Below are 20,296 nucleotides of genomic sequence, written 5' to 3'. Positions count from 1 at the left end.
AGCTACTTGGGAGGCTGAGGCAGGAGAGTGGCGTGAATCCGGGAGGCGGAGCTTGCAGTGAGCCGAGATCGCACCACTGCACTCCAGCCCAGGTGACAGAGCGAAACTCTCTCTCTCTCAAAAAAAAGGCAAGACCCCACAAAAGACATATGCAAAGGAGTATTCACAGCAGCATTATTTGTGATGGCCCCAAATGTCCACCAGTGGGAGACAGGCGGAGTTCTGTGCAGCTTTCAAAACAAAGTAGGAAGATCTCTAGATCCGACTATGCCGGGTTCTCCAGGATACATTGTTAATTGAAAGAAGCACGTAGAGAAAAGTAAATACAGGCCGGGTGCAGTGGCTCATGCCTGTAATCCCACCATTTTTGGAGGCCGAGGCAGGTGGATCGCTTGAGGTCAGGTGTTCAGGACCAGCCTGGCCAACATGGCAAAACCTTGTCTCTACTAAAAATACAAAATTTAGCCGAGCGTGGTGGCATATGGCTGTAATTCCAGCTACTCCAGAGGCTGAGGCAGGAAAATAGCTTAAGCCTGGGGGCAGAAGGTGCAGTGAGCTGAGACTGCACCACTACACCCCTCTATCCTGGGCAAAAAAGAATGAATGAGACTCTATCTCAAAAAAAGAAAAAAAGAAAATACAGAAAGGTAAATATAATATGTTGCCATTGTCTAAGAAAGAGGGGATATAAATATATATATATATTTATATCACAGAAGGATCAATTATATAATGAATAGCATCCTTATCTTTAAGAGGAAGGAGGGGAAGATGGAGAGAGCAAGGGTGAAGCTAGACTTCTCTCAATCTATCTTATACTTCCATTTGATAGAAGGTATGTGAATAAAAAAATTAAAGAAGTAAAAACTGTATAATCCTAGTTTTGTTTTTTTCTAAAAATATAATGAAGGAAACTTATTTCCCACATCCTTTTAAATCCCGACTTTAATGGGTACCTAGTAATTCATTACAGAGATATCCCATGAGTTACTTAACAAACCTAACTTTGTTTTAGAAGTATCTGAGCTTAACAGAAAAACATTCCATGGGGAGTCAGAAATCCCAGGCTCTGGGCCAGCTTCCATTAGGCTGAACCATAAGATATTACTGCCGTTGGATTCTTTTTGCCCTGCCAAAACAGCAATGCGTAGGGTCCAACCTTGTGGCTATTACTCCTGTGACCCTGGGCCAGTGACTTCTCTCACTTCTGAAAACTCTAGAGGAGTCCTGCCAGCCTCAGGGATGGTTGTGAGGGTCAAAAGAAATGCTGGACAGCAGGTTTTAGGTGAGGTATTGTTAGAATCGAGAGGAGGCGGGTCTGCCTGGTGCAATAAGAAGGTATGAGTGTGAATCCTTTTATAACTCCTTGCAGAGCAGTTCTAAAAATAAGGCATAGATTCATTCCCAAACTGCACCAGGGCTGCGGGCACATTCTAAATTATACCAGTTATATAGACAGAACTCTTGCAGTGCTAATGCAGTTAAAGGGCATTTGCATGGAATAAGATTTTAGGGGTTTTTTGTTTGTTTGTTTTTGCAATGCTATTTAAAAAGGATCCTTTGAGTTGTATTCTTAATTTGTGCACAGCTTTTTTTTCCCTTTAAGATGGTCTGCGCACTTCTCACTTTTGAGAGGAACTGGCTGGAAAATATTGCAGCAGCCCAGGCGGGGCTTGATCTCAGCCAAAGTTTCTCAGGACCTCCACACGAGGCATGGCTGGGAAATTGCCTTTTGGGACCTCTGCCAGGCCCCCTGGGAAATGGGAGCAGCCATCCTCCGGTGTAGATTTAGTTGTTCAGTGACCCAGGGTATCCGAAATAAGCAGAGAGAAGGAGACCTCACTTCTCTTCCAAGCGAGGCAGGGTTATTTGCACTCGGGCTCTGTAATTAGGAGCTACTGGTGAGATGCTTTTTGGAAGTGAGTGAGCCGTTTCAATTTGGCCATTTGTGGTCCTGAGTTACAGCTGACTGGAAATTAAAGCTGTAAGTGCAGACTCAAACCACGGGGAACGGGGCTGAGGGCCTCCCGGCCACCTGGCACAGCTCTGGAATGCTTATAGCACTTGATAACGCTTGCTAGGGGCAAGACAAGGGCAATAAAATGTGAATTAGATGGAGATGAACATGCCATTGGGGGCAGGAAGAAATCCTCAAGCAGATGTGTGTGGAAATTAATGGTGTGGTGATAACAAATGTTGAAGCACTGCACAGTGACCGTACTGGAGAATCGGCCCCCTGGCAACTGTTTGTTTTACGAAGGGCGGGGCCTCCTGTGGCTGGAAGGAAAATGTAGGAGGTAATAGCTTTTGAATTTGGTGCACTTGATGCATATTAAGGAGATCTTCCAGACTGTTTCAGGAATACATTTCAATCTGTGCTGCCAAAATCTTTGTTAGCCAGGGTCAATATTCAATTTATTTAAAAAAGTATCATGCTCTTTCCCCTTTTTTTCCATTTGCTCCTTCTGCAGATAAAGAACCAAGGTAACTAACGCAGAGCAAAAATAACCACCTTCAACCAGGAGGCAATGCTGCAGAAGGATCCATCTCCCTGAGTTATCTCCTTACCCTAGGCTGGGTCTGGATGTTCAGAGCAGGGTTTTAGCAGGCATGCTCTGGAGCTCAAGAACAGGGGTCCCCAACCCCCAGGCTGCAGACTGGCACCAGTTTGTGGCCTGTTAGGAACCGGGCTGCACAGCAAGAGGTGAGTGGCAGGTGAGTGAGCGAGCATTACTGCCTGAGCCGTGCCTCCTGTCAGATCAGCCCAGCATTAGTTCTCGAAGGAGCACGAACCCTATTGTGAGCTGCACATGTGAGGGATCTAGGTTGCACACTCCTTATGAGAATCTAATGCCTGATGATCTGAGGTGGAACAGTTTCATCCCAAAACCACCCTTCCCACCCTTATACTCCCCCTAATCCCTGTCCGTGGAAAAATTGTCTTCCATGAAACTGGTCCCTGGTGCCAAAAAGGATGGGGCACGCTGCTCAAGAACATAAAAAAGTTCAGACCCTAATCCTGTATGCTCAGGTAGGCTGGTGATTGGCTTTTCAAAAGCTTTATTTCTATTAAAGGAAGAAGATTTCTTCTCCTTTAATATGAGAAAGATACCACTAAAATGAGAAAGATAATATTTAATATTTAAAATTTAAATATTGTAATATTTAAAAGTGATACCAAAACATAGACTCTGTAAAGTAGGGAGCAGATTTCATGGTGGGAAATACAGGGCAGTGAAGTAGAAATAATTGCTGGGTTTGACATTTGAAGACCTGGGTTTGGTTCCTAGCTGGACTGCTTTTTAGCGGTCACCATGGTCTTTGAGTACTTCCAGGTTCACCTTATATTTTTCCTGCTCAACACACAAATTAGCTATTTACCAAGGAATCCTGGCTCCTTTTGATAGAGAGTGACACTTAGATCCGGGTGAAAGAAACCAAGATCTGCAGCCTATATGTGCTCATTGCTATGAGGGCCTCAATGTGTCTCCCTTTCAGTGGAGAAAGCTAAGGAATGTATTTTTGGAATCCTGGATTTATACTGATACCTTCAATTCAAAAGACAATTTAAAACAAATACACTGCCTAGTTCTTCCTCAATATCCTCCACACCATATTTGTATCTCTCTTCTTCCTTACTCATTGCTTTATTCTAGGACATAACTCAAAATATTCCAGAATCACAATATCAATACCGGTACTGACAACAAAACTCTTAAGATCAAGATTTCTTTGCAGCTCTTTTTACCCTTAGAATAAGTCCCACTCAATGTGTGTGCTTGGAGCTCTGCTTTTAAGTTACTTCTTTTTTTCTATGTACTTATGTTACCAGTTTAGTAGATAATATGATCATTCTGTTGTGTTTATCCAAGTTTAGGGTCCTTCTAAAAAACTTTTTGATTTAATTTTATTTTTGAATATGTAAAACACATAATTCAAAAGTTGAAACTGGCCAGGCACAGTGGCTCACGCCTGTAATCCCAGAATTTCAGGAGGCCATGTCAGGAAGATTGCTTGAGCTCAGGGATTTGAGACCAGACCTGGCAACATGGCACAACCCCATCTCTAAAAAAATACAAAAATTAGCCTGGCATGGTGGTGCACACCTATAGTCCCAGCTACTTGGGAGGCTGAGGTGTGAGGAATGGATTGCTTGAGCCCAGGAGACTGAGGCTGCAGTGAGCTGTGAGTGTACCACTGCACTCCACCTGGGCGACAGAGCAAGAGCTTGTCTCAAAAGAAAAAACAAAAGTCAAAACACATAAAAAGTGATAGTCATTCCTGTCCTTTATCCCTTGCACTCTGAGCCTATCTCACCCCCCAAATTTTACTGGTTTATGATTTAATCACTAGGTTACAATCACGGTGTTGGCAGTGCTGTCTTCCTTCCAGGTGATGATCTGTTTCCTCGCCTCTTCCGGCTTCTAGAGGCCACCTGCATTCCTTGGCTGTGGCCCCTTCCTCCACCTTCAGAGCCAGCAAGGTCAGGCTGAGTCCTCTTCATGCTGCATTTCCCTGGTTCTCTCTCTCCTGCCTCCCTTTTCCACTTATAAAGACCCTTGCAACTACAATGGGCCCACCTGCGTATCCAAGACAGTCAGTTGATTAGCTGTCTGAATTCCATCTGCAACCTTGATAGCCCTTTGACATGTAACCTAATATATTCACAGGTTCTAGAGATTAGGATGTGCACATCTTTGGGGCCATTATTCTGCCTGCCGTGGATTTCTGCTATCACATTGGTTAACTACTATCAGTTTGTTTCTTGTAACCACATCAGAGGAGCCAGGAAACCTCCCAGAGGAAGTGTGAGTGTTTTCCCTAGACCTGGGAACTGGTATCGGGAAGGTTTTTGCTCACTCTTCATATCTCTGATGAAGCCTGAAATCCTGCGGGACTTAGCAATTGGTCTTGAAAGAAAAATGGCGCCATCATCAGGACTGGAAGACTTCGTGCCTGAGCCAGCGTCTGAGCGGTCACAAGCATTCTTGCTGCACACTCTTCCCCTTGAGGAATGAGGACAAGGCAGCACCCACGGGTGTCCTCATCCGAAGTTGGGTTATTTTTTTACCCAGCTCAGTTCACTCAAGTTGCAAATCTGTGAATGCAGACTTGGAATGGAATGCCCTAAAACCAGCTTCAGCTAGCCCAAAGTTGGGGAGTAGAAGGGGGAGGGGAGAAGTATGATTTAAATTATGATTTTAAATGAATATGAGGTTGCTCTTTCCTTTACAAAATTTGAAATCTGCCTTGCATTCCTGGCTAGAATAAATAAGACGTTTGACGTTTTCCTGCAAGGTAAAAGGTAGACGTAAGAAGTGTGTGAGGAGATGTGTTCTCCCTTCTGCTCTCCGCCTACACCAGCAGCTCAAGGAGTTCCCTGGTTTCGATTGCCTCATTCCCCACCCTGGGCTGTTCTGTCCCTCAGGCAGGGCCTTGGGGCCTGTGAAATCAGGGACCCCGGGAGCATCTAGCAGGTGCCTTGACTGAGGGTGTGAAGTCAACAGGGACCTATGGTGAAGGTTGGCTCATGGAACCCTAATTTAGCTCATAAGCGTCCTTCACTAAGCTCTTCTGACCTGATGCTCTATTTCTAAATGCATCCTTCCCTTTCCTTATTCTCTTTTTCTGGGATGCGGGCTGAGTTTGGGGTGTTAGTACAGACACTGTGGTGGGAGAGATCTTTCTTAACTTTTCCAATTATGTTCTCTCTCTCCCTCTCTGTCTGTCTCTCTCTGTCTCTCTTTCCTCTCTCTGTCTTTCTCCTTCTCTCTCTCCCCTTCTATGTCTTCATCTCTTTCTCCTCTCTGTCTCTCCCCGTTTGCTGTCCCTCTCTGCCTCTTTCTCTGTCTTTCTCTCTCTCTGCTTCCCTCTCTCCTCCTTTCTTGTTTTCTTTCTTTCTCAACCTCCTCTGGCTACAAATGAGATCTAAACCAGATTTTAAATCCTGCCTTTAACTTTGTGAGAAACCACTATTCACTGCTTTGAATTTCAGAAATTAGAAATACTGAGCATATGTCCCCCTAGGCACCAGGGAAAAGCATTTTCTTGTTCACAGAGGTGTCACCTCTTTTCCCTTGCAGAATTCTGCCCTGGAGAAGCTCTCATGTGTGGGCCTGAATAAAAAAATATGACTAGAAAGTAATAATGTGGTTGACTTTTTTTTTTTTCCCCTGATAAATGAGTGTGATCCCCTTCAGATAGGTGCTCTGAGAGCCTGAGCATTTATTCCAGTCCACTGCTTTCGGGACATTGAGTTTAGACTCTGCCTGGTATTTTGGGGGGTAATTCCCAGTATTAACAAATATTCATCCTTGGGAATGTTTTTATTTTTGGAACCAACCAAAAGCTCTTTAGAGCCCTAGTGAAGGTGGGTGATCCAGCAGGATGATGGCACATTTGGTCAGAAAGATGAAGATATGACTCTAGTGCTTCTCAGAGGAGGCGACACCCTGCAGATGGAGGGAGGATGCATAGGAGGATGTACAATATTATAACTTTGTATCGAAAAAAACACCTCTTGGAAACTTAAAGTAACATTAAAAGGAGGCATAAGAATTTTAGGTATGTGAAAAGGGGACTATTGGTTTCAAATGTTTGAGAAACTGCTTTAAGATAATAAAGGAAATATTCCTGTGTAGTCAGAAAAAGAGCTGTGGACACAAGTTTCTGCAAGGACTTAAGTACATTGCAGCAGCAGGTGGTGGTGAAGCTGTCGCCACTCTGAAGCCTGGGATCAGATGCACAAGGTCAGGCATGCAGGAAATACCAGGACTGCCCATGTCCCCTCACATGAGGTCTCAGCAGGCCTCAGTCCCACCAGGAATTTTAATGGAGCTCGTTAGCTAACCAGAGAAGCCCTGGAGGAGGCCAACCTGCGATGGAGAAGAATCTAGAAACCTTCTAATGTGTGGAAGGACTGAACACATTCACAATGTGTGTCTTTAGGAGAGGAGGCCCAATGGGATATTGGCCAGCTGCCTTCAAATATTTGACAGGTTGATGTGAAAAAAAGCTTTGACTTATTCTGTGTATCTCATGGGGGCATTTCCTTTCTTTTTCTTTTCCTTTAACCTGTTTTATTTCAAAAAGGATCGACAGCAACTTACAAAGATTCATATGACCCAACAAGACCAAATGAAATTCCAGGAGCTAGATAGTAAAATCAGAGTAAAGAGAAAAGAAAGGTTGGAAACAGACATGAAATAGAAAGGCGATTAGGACACAGAAGGATGTGGTTAAGTGGGCGACAGGTGGGGCTCTAATGTTTTATGATAGTAGAACTATGTCAGTGAGTTAAAGAAGGTTGGGCTTGGGGATAAAACTAGGAGAAATTTCCAAATTACCATTGTCCAGCGGTGGGAGAGGTCACCCTGGGTGTGAAAAGGTCCTCTGCATTGCAAGATGACCTAACTCGGCCTCAAATTGTGACTACCAGCACACTGGGAGGGGAATCCCATCCTGGAAGGAAGAGAGGCTGGGTGAAATGAACTCCCAACTTCCACAAAAATCATTGGTTTAGGAATCGGTCTCATTCCTGTGTACATTGTGATGGGTTCACAGCCACAGTCAACTTATCATACATGGGTCATCTGAGTGTTGTCGAGGCAGAAAAGATGTTGTATTCCTCAAAGGACCTCCCCTCAATTCCTTTCTGAAACCCATAATCCCAAAGCCAAGTACTTTAATTCCCTGAAGAGAGATAAGGATGAAATGCAAGACCTAAGGACTCACAACACATTTTTAAAAGTTACACCAAGTTGGAAGTGACTGACACAGAGACCTGCCAAAGAGCAGAGGCCATGGGAAATGGAAGAGGCACGTGGCTGCTGGGCATCGAAGGAGCATCCTTCAGCGCTGCCCCACTCTGATCTCCCATGTCACCAGCATACTTCTCATCCCTGGCCACGGGGACCCTGTTTTTATATGAGAAAATACGTTTTTCACACTATGGAGATTCCCCAAAGAACTAAAAATAGAACTACCATTCAATCCAGCAATACCACTACTCAGTATTTGCCCAGAGGAACATAAATCATTATATGAAAAAGACACCTGCAATCGTATACTTATCACAGTACTATTCACAACAGCAAACCATGGTACCAACCTAAGTGTCCCACAATGGATGACCGCATTAAGAAAATGTGGTATAGGCCACGCGCGATGGCTCACACCTATAATCCCAGCACTTTGGGAGGCCAAGGTGGGTGGATCACCTGAGATCAGGAGTTCAAGATCAGACTGGCCAACATAGTGAAACCCCGTCTCTACCAAAAATACAAAAATTAGCCAGGTGTGGTGGCACATGCCTGTAGTCCCAGCTACTCAGGAGGTTGAGACAAGAGGATCACTTGAACCCAGGAGACAGAGGTTGCAGTGAACTGAGACCTCACCATTGCACTCTAGCCTGGGCAACAGAGCGAGATAACATCTCAAAAAAAAAAAGAAAAAAGAAAGAAAGAAAAAATGTGGTATATATACACCATGGAATATACTACGTAACCATAAAAAGAATGAAATCATGTCTTTTGCAGCAACATGGATGGAGCTGAAGGCTATTACCCTAAGTGAAATAACTCAGAGACACAAAATCAAATACTGCATGTTCTTACTTATAAGTTGGAACTAAACAATGGTACACATGGATACGCAGAGTGGAGTAATAGGCACTGGAGAGTCTAAAAGTGGGGAGGGTCAGGGGGGTGAGAGTTTAAAAATTACCTATGGAGTACAGTGTTCACTGTTTGGGTGATGAGTACACTAGAAGTTCAAACCTCAGCATCACGCAATATATTCGTGTAACAAAACTGCACTTGTACTCCTGAATCTTATTAAAATAAAAATAAATAAACAAACACTTTTTAAAAAAGAAAATACATTTTCAGTGTTTCAGCACCCAAGGTATATGCCCCCATGGGTCACTGGATGTGACTAGCGTTTCTTTATTTAGCGTACTACCCAGGAAGGCTAAACATGGCCACCTTCAACGTCTGAATCTCTCCAACACAGTGAAAGGTTTTTCCCTTGTCTGTCCTGGTCAAAAGAGGAGTCATGGCTGTCCTTAAAGGTGTGACTTGGACCTTGGTTCCTACCATCTGTTGCACCTCCATCGTCACTTGGCCTCTAGGCTTGCCACACAAGAGGACAGAAGGCATACCACCATATAGCCACACCTCTGCTCACACCTCTGTGACCGATTTCCTGTCATAAGAGTTATTATCTCACTAGCTGGCTCCAGCCTTCTTGGAGAACCAACTCTCCTGGTTAACTGTTAAGGGAAGGTGAGGTACCGAGGGCATAGGTGTTGGCGGGAGACCAGGCAGCCCCAGAGGTGGCCCAGGCACTCTGGCTGGAGAAAATGAGAGAAATTTTGCTTTGCTTCTGAAAGGCAGGAAACAGTGAAAGGATCTGGCCTGATCTGGTGAGCCTGGGGCCTTTTCAGGGCAGGGCGAGGGTGCATGATGGGGGAGAAGTGCCTGGTGGAGCTTCCAAAGGGGTTTGAGGACATGGACATCTCAGGTTCGATGGAAACTTGCTTGTCTGCATTGACGTGATATAAGCAATCCTGTTTCCTCCAAATTTTCGGCAGGGTTTATTACATTCAGAATTACCATCATCCTGCCAGGTTCCAAGCTGTAAGCAACAGAAACCTGTTCTGGCTAGTTGAGGAGCAAATGCATTTGGTAAAGGATATTAGCTGGATTGAAGAACTCCTGGGGACCAGAGAACTGGGCTGGAGACTTTGTGGTAAAGGGTCATGCCCAGATCACCCCAGAATGGGCCCGGTGGAACCCACACTGTGGTCATTTCTAGCATAGATGCCTCAGTATGCACCATCATCTCCTTGGAGGTGGGCCTCCAAGGCCACCTCTGTGGCTGCCTGGTCTCCCATCAACACCCATGCCCTCCATACCTCACCTCCCCTTAGGGTTAACCAGCCGAGTTACTTCTCCAAGACGTCCAGAGCCAGTTGATGAGATAAACTTTGTGGCTGGAAATAGGCCACCTTGCCTAAGGCCCTGCCACTGCTCTCTCTGAAATCAGTGTGTAGCTGCCACCACCTTCACCAGTGTCACTAGCCCTGATTCAGGGTCTCCGGTGAGTTCATCTCTCTGTCCCTGGGAGATTTGCCTGAGCTCTGGAGGCAAGAGAGGCTGGCACGGCAAACCAGTTCCACGGAGACTCCCAGGTGTTCGAGATCTCAAATCTAGGAAGCCTGGATTAAAATGCATGATAAATATCCGCTCTGTGACTCCATGTGGAAATCGAGGAAGAAGTTTTAAATATAGATACATATTTTTTGTCTGGGAAGAACAGAGATTTGGGACCTTACAGTATATGAGCAGTAGAAGGAGTAAATCCGGGCACACCTCACCAGTCCAATTTTCCTAGCAACAATCTTGGGCAGGGTGTGGACATCCACGGATTGTAGAATGAGGTGTTTAGCGTACTCTGACCTACATCTCGTGGAATTAGATGGGTCCAGGTGCTGTAATCTGATCAACCCCTTCCAATAAGAAAATATCTTAAAACCTCCCTTTGAAAACAAGAAAACTACCTAGATAGAGGAAATTATCCCAGCCCATAGGGAACTAAGCAGCATATTCTGTTGCCTCTTATCAGAGTCTGGCCCTCACTGGCTATGTGTTTGCAGGCAAGCCATTTAGCCTCTCTGGGCTTCTGTTCAATGAAGGGCTCTAGGGGATTTCTATCTATTATTTTGCGCTCAGTGTTCACAGTTTAGTCCATTCACTTCAGGGCAACTTTCTCCTGTACTTCTCTTCTTTGAGATATAATTGATATAAAGTGCACAATGTAGTGTGAAGCTTGATGACATTTTAGGCACACATACACACACACACACACACACACACACACACACCCCTCACGTAACCACAACCCTGATCAAGGTATGAAACATTTCCTACATCCAGAATGTGCCATTGTGTTTCTTCCAGCCAATACCCCACACTCCAGGTTTAACCACGGTTCCGACCTCTCTCACCACGGCTTCTTTTTGCCTGTTCTTGAACTTCATATAAAATAGAACATACAGTGTACTTTTGAACGTCTGGTTTCTTTCATATAAAACATGATACTTTGAGATCCATCCATGTCATTTTAGGTAGATTTTTTAAACTGCAGTTGAAAATTCTGGAATAGAAAATTATTCCTGGCTTTTAAAAATAGACACGCCATGTACAGGAAGGATGGGGAGATTTTCTAGGTCAGCAGAGGGTGCAGCGGTGTCTCCTCTGAGACCGGAGATCTTGATTCAAGCTGCAGAATGTGATTGTGTGGCTGATCCAAAGATTTTATGAACGGTGAGTAAGGGGAGGAGGAAGGGGAGAGGGGAAAGAGTGGGAAGGGGAGGGTGGGCGAGGAAGAAGGCAGGGGTGCAGGGGAGCTGTGGGAGCTCACGCTTCCTTTTCCGGCATCTACTGTTCTCTCAGATCAAGTACAGTTGTGTAAACAGATCTGTGCCTGGAATGTAAGGAAGGAGGGAGGGGAGCCAAGTAAGTCAGGGACTGCTGGAAAACAGGAAGAACTTGCCTGAAATAGACTAGCTCGTGCCTTCAGGATGGGACTCCTGGAGAAGCCATCAGGCCTGTGAATCAGGCACAGCGCAGCAGAAGCACTACCTGGCATTGTGCTGTCCAGGCCTGGGGTGGCACTGTCCCTGTCCTGGCCCCTGTACTAAATAGTCAAGTATTAATGGGCCGGCCGAGCAACTAGCCAAGCGGAGGCCCCCGTGGCTTAGGGGCTCGTCTTTACTCAGAGAGATGAGTGTGGGATTGGTGGGGACCGTCCCTTACAGTCCCCACTCATCTTCCCCTCCCACTCCGCCCCCAGCCAGCTGCTGTCAGCATCAGGGCATTGAAAACTTGCATCACACTGCAGGGAACTTTGTAGTCGTGAAACAGTTCATGAGAGATGGCGGGTGGACTTTTACCTTTGAATCTTTGTTCGTAAACACGTGGTGCTGTACCGAGTGGGAATTCCATACCATCTCCCAATGCATCCCATCATTAACAGGTTTTTGCCTCTTTACTTGCATGTTTCTTAACTGTGATTATTATTTTTTTGAGATAGGGTCTCACTCTGTCACCCAGGCTACAGTGCAATGGCATGATCTCGGGCTCACTGTAACCTCTGCCTCCTGGGCTCAAGCAATACTCCTGACTGAACCTCCAAGTAGCTCGGATGACAGGTATGTGCCAGCATGCCCCGTTAATTTTTGTACTTTTTGTAGAGACAGGGTTTCACCATGTTGTCCAGGGTGGTCTGAAACTCCTGGGCTCAAGCAATCCACCCGCCTCAGTCTCCCAAAGTGCTGGGATTACAGGCGTGAGTCACAATGCTTGGCCTAATTATTTGAATGAAGTATTAAAAAAATATTTTTTGCTCTGACCAAAGCTGATCTTGTATTCTGCCCCATTCTCTGTTCACTTTATTATTTCCTTATAGGCGTTAAGCAACCGGACACTTCTGTTTACATACTAACAAAGCCCGTGGACTCAGGTACACTGAGGATTCAGTTGCTGCTGTATCCATTAGGACTTTTGGCCTTGAAAAAAATCTTTTAAAAAAAATTTAGACTTTTTTTTTTTTTTGAGACAGAGTTTCGCTGTTTAATGCAACCCTTGCTCCCTCACTTTCTGCCCCAGTTTCTATTGCTGCCATCATTTTGTTCATGAGTACCCAAGGTTTAGCTCCCACTTATAAGTGAGAACATGTGGTGTTTGATTTTCTGTTCCTTCATTAATTCGCTTAGAATAATGGCCGCCAGCTACATCCATGTCACTGCAAAGGACACGTAAAATCTTATCTTTAAAAAAACAATGTCAGCCGGGCGCGGTGGCTCACACCTGTAATCCCAGCACTTTGGGAGACGGAGGCGGGTGGATCACCTGAGGTCAGGAGTTCGAGGCCAGCCTGGTCAACATGGTGAAACCTCGTCTCTACTAAAAATACAAAACATTAGCCAGGCATTGTGGCAGGCACCTGTAATCCCAGCTACTAAGGAGGCTGAGGCAGGAGAATTGCTAGAGCCCGGGAAGCAGGAGGCGGAGGTTATAGTGAGCCGAGAACATGTGCCACTGCACTCCAGCCTAGGCGACTCCATCTCAAAGAAAAAACAAAACACAACAAAACAAAAAAAAATGTCAAATCCAGGGCCAGTGAAAATTTTTTTCCAAATTGGCCATGCTCCAAAGTGGATTTTTAAAAGTGGAATGAACGATAATGGGACACAAGTATACACCTATTAGAATGGCGAAAATTCCAGTAGCTGGCAATAGCAATTTCTGGTGAGGATATGGAGCAACAGAAGTCTCATTCACTGCTGGTGGGAAAGCAAAATGGTTCAGCCACTTTGGAAGACAGTCTGACAGTTTCTACAAAGCTAAGCATACTCTCACGATATAATGCAGCAATTGCACTCCAAAGTATTTACCCGACTGATTTGAAAACTTACGTCTGCACAACAGTTGGCACTCAAATGTTTACAGCAGCTTTATCCATGATTGCCAACATGGAAGCAACTGAGATGTCCTTTAACAGGTGGGTGAATAAACAATCTATGGTATATCCATACAGTGGAATACTATTTAACAATTAAAAAGGAATGGACCCTCAGTCCAAAAAACAATGTGGATGAATCTTGAACGCATATTGCTAAGTGAAAGGAGGCATCATGAAAAGACTGCATATTGTATGATTTCATTTTGTAATATTCTGGTAAGGGAAAAATTATAAAGATAGAAAACACATTCATGTTCATCAGGGGATTGGGGAAAGAGAGGGGAGGAATAGGGAAAGCATCCAGAATTGTTGTATGGCCATGAAATTATTTCATAAGACACTGTAGTTGTGGAGACATGACATTATGGATTTATCAATTAGGAGATTGGTAATCCCAGGATGGAATCCAGCCTGTGGCAAAAGAATCTAACTGTATTACAATGTGGCATAACCTCACTGAAGGTGGCAGGAGAAAAGGTGCAGACCTAAGTAACTTTGGAAATGAGTGGAGCCTGCAGGACTAAAGACAAAAGAAACAATACAGAAATACTATACTCCAGCTGATAAAGTTGTTCTTATGTGCTTTGGGTTAACAATTTTGATACTTCTCTACATGTATACCTGGATTAAGAATATTAGTAAAAGATGATGGATGGTGGGAGGCAGGTTTCTCTCTATTGGAGTAAATGGTTACAGAAAGCCAAGGAAGTGCCTAGAATGAACCATGTGGTGCTCTGTGAGAGACAGTATGAGACATTAGTCTAGACTCATGTTTAGCTTAACATCAATACAGATGGATAATTATGGAAATAATTCTGGATATGTGTACATACACAGGTAGACACACCCTCATATATTTCCAAACTCTGTCTGCTGAGAGGGCCTAGACTCAATGAACCCTGGTAACAACAAGCACACTCACCACCCTGATTTTGGTTTCTAATGCCATTAAAGGAACCAGAGCTCCTTGGAGAAATGGCTGAGTTTAAGGATGTGATGGGAAATGCACCTGGAGATGAACCTGGAACCTCTTATAATCACAGAAGATAAGAAGGACCTCAGAAAACAAAAGCATGTGGCCAGGCGCAGTGGCTCAGGCCTGTAATCCCAGCACTTGGGAGGCCAATGCAGGTGGATCACTTGAGGTTGGGAGTTCAAGATCAGCCTGACCAACATGGTGAAACCCTGTCTCTATTAAAAATACAAAAAATTAGCCAGGTATGATGGCAAATGCCTGCAATCACAGCTACTTGGGAGACTGAGATGGGTGAATTGCTTGAACTCGGGAGGCAGAGGTTGTAGTGAGCTTAGATCGCGCCATTGCACTCCAGCCTGGGTGACAGAGCAAGACTCCATCTCAAAACAAACAAACAAAACAAATTAAAAATCACAAAAGCATGGGGTTACATCAAAAAAACACAGGAGACAACAGAAAGGGCTCCCAATGGCCAAATCCAGAACCATTTGAGCAACAAAGTAAATAATGTAATTTGGATTATAACCCAAAGTATAAAATAATAACTGTGTGTCTGTAGTTAGATAAATAAGTGATTGAATAGCTAAAGACACAGGGTAGAACAGACAAATCTCGTATTCAGAATTTCAAATAATCTATGTAGATACTTGCTTCTCAAAGAGGTGGGACGTAACTTCCCACAAGTAAGTGTAGGCTGTGCCTAGTGACTTCCTTCCAATGAGTAGGGTGTGGAAAATATCAGGGTTGGGACAGAGACTGCCTCAGCCAGGTCATGAAGGCCAACATCAACAGTGATAAGTCATGCTGATGTATGGACCCTTGATGTGATGCAGTGAGAATGGCGTGTTACTTCTGAGATCTTCCTCCCAAAATCCTAACCCCACTCTAATCATAAGAAATGTGTCAGACAAAAGTAAATTGAAGGGCCTTCTGCAAAATACCTGACCTCTCCTTAAAACTGGAGAGGTCACCAAAGACAAGCAAAGTCTAAGAAACTGTCAGAGCCAAGAGGAGCCAAAGGAGACACGACAACTTAATATAATATATCCTGGATGGGATCCTGGGACAGAAGACAGACATTACATGAAAACGAAGTGGGGGCCGGGCACAGTGGCTCACACCTATAATCCCAGCACTTTGGGAGGCTGAGGCGGGCAGATCACTTGTGGTCAGGAGTTCGAAACTAGCCTGGCCAACATGGTGAAACCCCATCTCTACTAAAAATACAAAAATTAGCTGAGTGTGATGTCAGGCATCAGTAATCCCAGCTACTCAGGAGACTGAGGCAGGAAAATTGCCTGAACCCAGGAGGCGAAGGTTGTAGTGAGCCGAGATCGCACCATTGCACTCCAGCCTGGGCAACAGAGCGAGACTCTATCTAAAAAACAAAATGAAACAAAACAAAAATGAAGGGAATCTGAGTAAAGCCTGGACTTGATTAATAATAAGTATGCGTCAGTGTTAGTTCATTAATTGTGACAAATGTGCCATAGGAATGTAAGATATTAACAATAGGGGAAACTGGGTGTGGGGCTATAAAAACTCTGTGTTTGCTTTGCAACTTCCTGTACATCTAAAACGATTTTAAAATATAAAGTTTACTTAAAGTGGAATGGATAAATACAGCTAACATTTATGCCAAGGTAAAGAAAAATTTTGTTCACCAGAAATTCTCTGAATTGTATCAAAAATCTAACAATGAATTTGGAAGATGTGCTTTGATGAGTGCTTCTGGAATCCAGGCTGAGCCTCCGTGCTCCCTACTGCAAAAGGTGATTCCTCATCCTCTAGATATGACATAAAAAGAGGGATATGTTTTGTACAAGGATAAGTTTTGCTCATGAGAGGAATGCAAATAAGAAGTGGGAGAGGGAAGGCCCAGGAAGTCAAGTGGAGAGTGGTAGGAAAATTGTGAAGGGGTGTGAGAAAGCTTCCTTCTTCAGCAACGCCTCCTTAATCATTCAAACTCTGGGTGGGTGTGAATTTTTAAAATTTTAATAGAAAACTGATGAAGAGGCTAAGTTTTACATTGGGGTAAAGAAAGAGGAATGTAAGATGTCAAAGCTTTTAAGCCATTTTATTTAATAAAGACCTACAAGGATTGACGTTTTTTGGGAATTAACAGGAATCCTCAGTAGGGCAACTCAACACTAGTCCTGGGATGGAGGATTTCAAGGCAATGGGATCTACCTGTCAAGGGGCAGAGAGGACCACCAGGTGACGTCTGGAGAGATGCTGATTTAAATTGTTGACTCAAACTGAAAATTACCTTAATAACAAAAAGTTGAGTGCTATCTCAGACCATTGGAGGGTTAGTCACTAAATCAAGAGCATCATGCTGAATCACTGCTACTGCTTCTCTCCCTCTTCCCCCGCCCTCTGAAACTATGGCCAGACACTGGCAAAGTTGTGAGGGAGTCTAGGGTCATTTCTGGTTTTCTTTCCCCAGCCCACCTATTTTCAATGACCTTCTCCCTTCACTACCCTCTCGAACTCCATCTCTACAAGGTTTCTTGCATCTTTAAGTCATGAACACGATAATATCAACCGCTAAGTTCCAATGGCATTTGCCCTAAAAAACAAAATCAGGGGAAAGAAGCAAATCAAGTAATTTCTAAGGCTTTTAGGCTCTGTGGTTTTAACTTGGTCTGGGAAAGGTATTCTGAGTAGGCTGTTGGTATTAAAATCATGCGTGATGTTCTCACTCATAAGTGGGAGTTGAACAATGAGAACACATGGACACAGGGAGGGGAACATCACACACTGGGGCCTGTTGGGGGTTGAGGGGCTAGAGGAGGGATAACATTAGGAGAAATACCTAATGTAGATAACGGGTTGATGGATGCAGCAAACCACCATGGCAGGTGTGTATACCTACGTAACGAACCTTCTTCTGCACAATGTATCCCAGAACTTAAAGCATAATAATAATAATAATAAAAACCATGCATGAATGCAACATTCCTCCAAGTGTGGCTCCTGGACCGAAAGCATCAACGTCACCCTGAAATGTGTTAGAAATGCCAAGTCTCAGGCCCTACCCCAGACCAACTACACGAGTGACTTGGGGGTGGGCCTCGGAATCTGTGTCTTAGACTCTCCAGGTGATTCTGATGTTGTCCTAAGTTTAAGAAACACTGATTTAGCGAGTCCCAATCTTCCCCACAAGGCCAAAGCGTGGGGTGAGGGTTGTGCACTGTGAGTGGCTCTAAAAGCTGATTGCAGGTAAGAATCACCTGGGAACTTAAAAAAAAAAAAAAGCTTTCCTTGCCTGGGCCCCATCCCCAGAGGCTCTGATTTACGGCCTCCTTTTCAAAGCCCACCCCCCCAAGTGGTTAGAATCTGCAGCCAGTGCTGAGAACCCCTGCTCCAGGATCCAATCCCAGGCCTTATCTTTTCCTCTAAGGTCCTTTGCTCAAACTGGAGCTATGAAGGGCCAGCATCAGAATCCCCTGGAGGCCTTTTAAAACCACCTCAGAGTATCTGATCCAGGAGGTCTGGGGTGGAATCCAAAATTTGCATTTCTAACAAATTCCCAGGTGAGGCCGAGGCTGCTGGTCCAGTGATTCCACTTTGAGAAGCAGTGATGTAAGATTCAGACCTGAGTGTCTGCCTGTCAGCCTCACTGCCATCCGGCCTGCCCCACATATACATAGAGGGACTTTGAATGAGCAGCAGTTGGATTTGCTTGAAAATATGAAAAAGCTGGAAGGGCCTCCGTGTACTTCCTCGTGAACACGGGAGCCTGTTCCCTTCCAATCTCCACATTGGCTCCTCCTCTCACCTGCATAGCAGGGTCAGCTAAATAATGGTTCCCAGAGGTGCGTGTTTTAATCCCTGGATCCTGTGATTGTGCCGTTAGATGGCAAAAGAGATGCAGTCATGATTCAGGATCTTGAGATGGGGAGAGGAGCTTGGATTATTTGGGGTCCCCTAAATACAATTACTAGAGTCCTTATAACAGGGAGGCGGAGGGAGGTCCGACTCAGAAGGCGATGATATCACCACTGATGCAGGATGCTCCTCTGCTGGGTTAAAGGAGGGAGGCTGAGCCATGGGCCAAGAGGCCACAGAGCAGGCTCTCCCAGACAGCCTCCTGGGGGAGCACAGCTGCGCCCACACCTCGATTTCTGCTCGGAAAACTGACTTCGGACTCCTGACCTCCAGAACTGTGTAAGGAGATGTTTTGTGCTACCAAGTTTGTGGTAATTTGTTAGCAGCCACAGGAAACTCTCTCTCTCTCTCTCTCTCTCTCGTTCTCTCTCTCTCTCTCTCATTCTCTCTCTCTCACTCTCACACACACACTTTCACACACACAGCAAAAGCAGCAAGAGGCCATGGGAGAAATCAGAAATCATATATGAGTTTGTCCAACACATTTTCCTATAACCCACTTTCTCTCCACAATCCTGTGAAATAAGCAAGGAAGTAGTAGTAGTGGTGTACCCATTTTACAGATGAAGAAGCAGTCTTTGCCACTGTCTGTTGCTAGTGGGTGGGGGATTTGGGACTCAAACCCGGAATCCGAGGCCCTGTCTCCTGTTTTCTCAAGCTCTGTCTCTCTGCTCTCTCAGCACATCCCCAGAGTCCATTTCCTTGCTGAAAACAACGCACTCTCTGCTGGACACCTGCAAGGAATTACTCCAGTGCCTCCCTCGCTAACCTCCGTCAGTTCATCACTCCGTCAGTTTGCAGGAATTGAATCGCTGCTGCTCAGAAATTGCCAGGACATCTGCTTACCATCACTGTCCCCAGGGAACCATGCTCTCTGACATTGCGGTCACCTCCACCTCTCTCCTTAGCCAGGGTTCTCGAATGCTTTTGGAGACATTTAGAAAAGGAGTTGGCACAGAAGCATCATGCTGGATGAAGACTGCTTTTCAGAAGACTTCGCCATTCAAGCCTGTTGAGCCTAAGGGTTTCAAACACGTCTCCCCACCCGCCAGTCACTGCTTGTCCTGATTCAAAGAGACTTGAATCTATCCAAGGAGTTGGATAGAGAGCAGCTTGTCATTGGTCAGACGTGGTCTTTTTTGCAGTCCAGGCACCGGGACAGAGGCCAGCAAGCAAACTGATCTCAAAGGTAAAATGGTAACATATGGGCTTCCTAGGGGGACGTGTGTCTCAAACACTGACAGAGTTGGCCACATTCTGCAAAGCAGAGGACAAAATCCATTTGCCACAACAGACTGTTAGAGGTGTTGGTTGAGTCACCTGGACTCACCCACCTTGCAGATGGGGGGCTTTTTACCTGATTGTGGGAACTTGGCCTGTTAAGAGTCTAACAAGATCTAGGTGATCAGAGAACTATCTTAAGAGCAAGAAAGCGCCAGGTGCAGTGGGTCACGCCTGTAATCCCAGCACTTTGGGAGGCCGAGGCAGGTGGATCATGAGGTTGGGAGTTTGAGACCAGCCTGGCCAATATGGTGAAACCCCATCTGTACTAAAACTACAAAAATTAACTGTGTGTGGTGGCACACACCTGTAGTCCCAGCTGCTCGGGAGGCTGAGGCAGGAGAATTGCTTGAACCCGGGAGGCAGAGGTTGCAGTGAACCGAGATCACGCCACTGCACTCCAGCCTGGGCAACAGAGCAAGACTCCATCAAAAAAAAAAAGAAAAAAAGAGCAAGAAAGGCAAAAACAGCGTCTTGGGGTGGGAGCAAGGGCAAGACTGCTTCATGGCACATCTTGGAGAATGTTTGCTTGTGGATGGCCCTGCGCCCAGCTCTGGCTTCTTTCTGAGGAGCACCAAGGGGAACAGCATTAGAAATTGTCTATTAAAAGGGAAATAG

General features: G+C 45.1%; 2 protein-coding genes and 1 long non-coding RNA gene across 3 annotated transcripts in view; 2 read left to right on the top strand and 1 right to left on the bottom strand.

Annotated features, from left to right (window-relative positions):
• The window catches only part of LOC105490168 (NCK adaptor protein 2), a 278,398-nt gene extending 275,780 nt beyond the window's left edge, over positions 1 to 2,618 (top strand). Inside the window, exon 4 of the mRNA XM_071077172.1 lies at positions 2,472 to 2,618. Coding sequence (XP_070933273.1) covers positions 2,472 to 2,492 — 21 coding nt within the window. The 3' untranslated portion in view covers positions 2,493 to 2,618. The remainder of the gene's footprint in view (positions 1 to 2,471) is intronic.
• A 3,594-nt stretch (positions 2,619 to 6,212) lies between these two features.
• LOC139357958 (uncharacterized) overlaps positions 6,213 to 20,296 on the bottom strand; it is a 40,036-nt gene continuing 25,952 nt past the window's right edge. The window contains exons 2-3 of the long non-coding RNA XR_011612048.1: positions 7,347 to 7,461; positions 6,213 to 6,452 (exon numbers count right to left, since the gene is read on the bottom strand). This is a non-coding gene — a long non-coding RNA (uncharacterized lncRNA). The remainder of the gene's footprint in view (positions 6,453 to 7,346; positions 7,462 to 20,296) is intronic.
• ECRG4 (ECRG4 augurin precursor) overlaps positions 19,100 to 20,296 on the top strand; it is a 35,374-nt gene continuing 34,177 nt past the window's right edge. Inside the window, exon 1 of the mRNA XM_011755558.3 lies at positions 19,100 to 19,586. The gene's annotated coding sequence lies outside the window, so the exon portion shown is untranslated. The remainder of the gene's footprint in view (positions 19,587 to 20,296) is intronic.

Source organism: Macaca nemestrina, chromosome 13 (assembly GCF_043159975.1).
Source record: "Macaca nemestrina isolate mMacNem1 chromosome 13, mMacNem.hap1, whole genome shotgun sequence".
Classification (NCBI taxonomy): Eukaryota; Metazoa; Chordata; class Mammalia; order Primates; family Cercopithecidae; genus Macaca; species Macaca nemestrina.
Note: the sequence above shows the minus strand (reverse complement) of the source record. Positions and strands in the feature narration are given on the sequence as shown.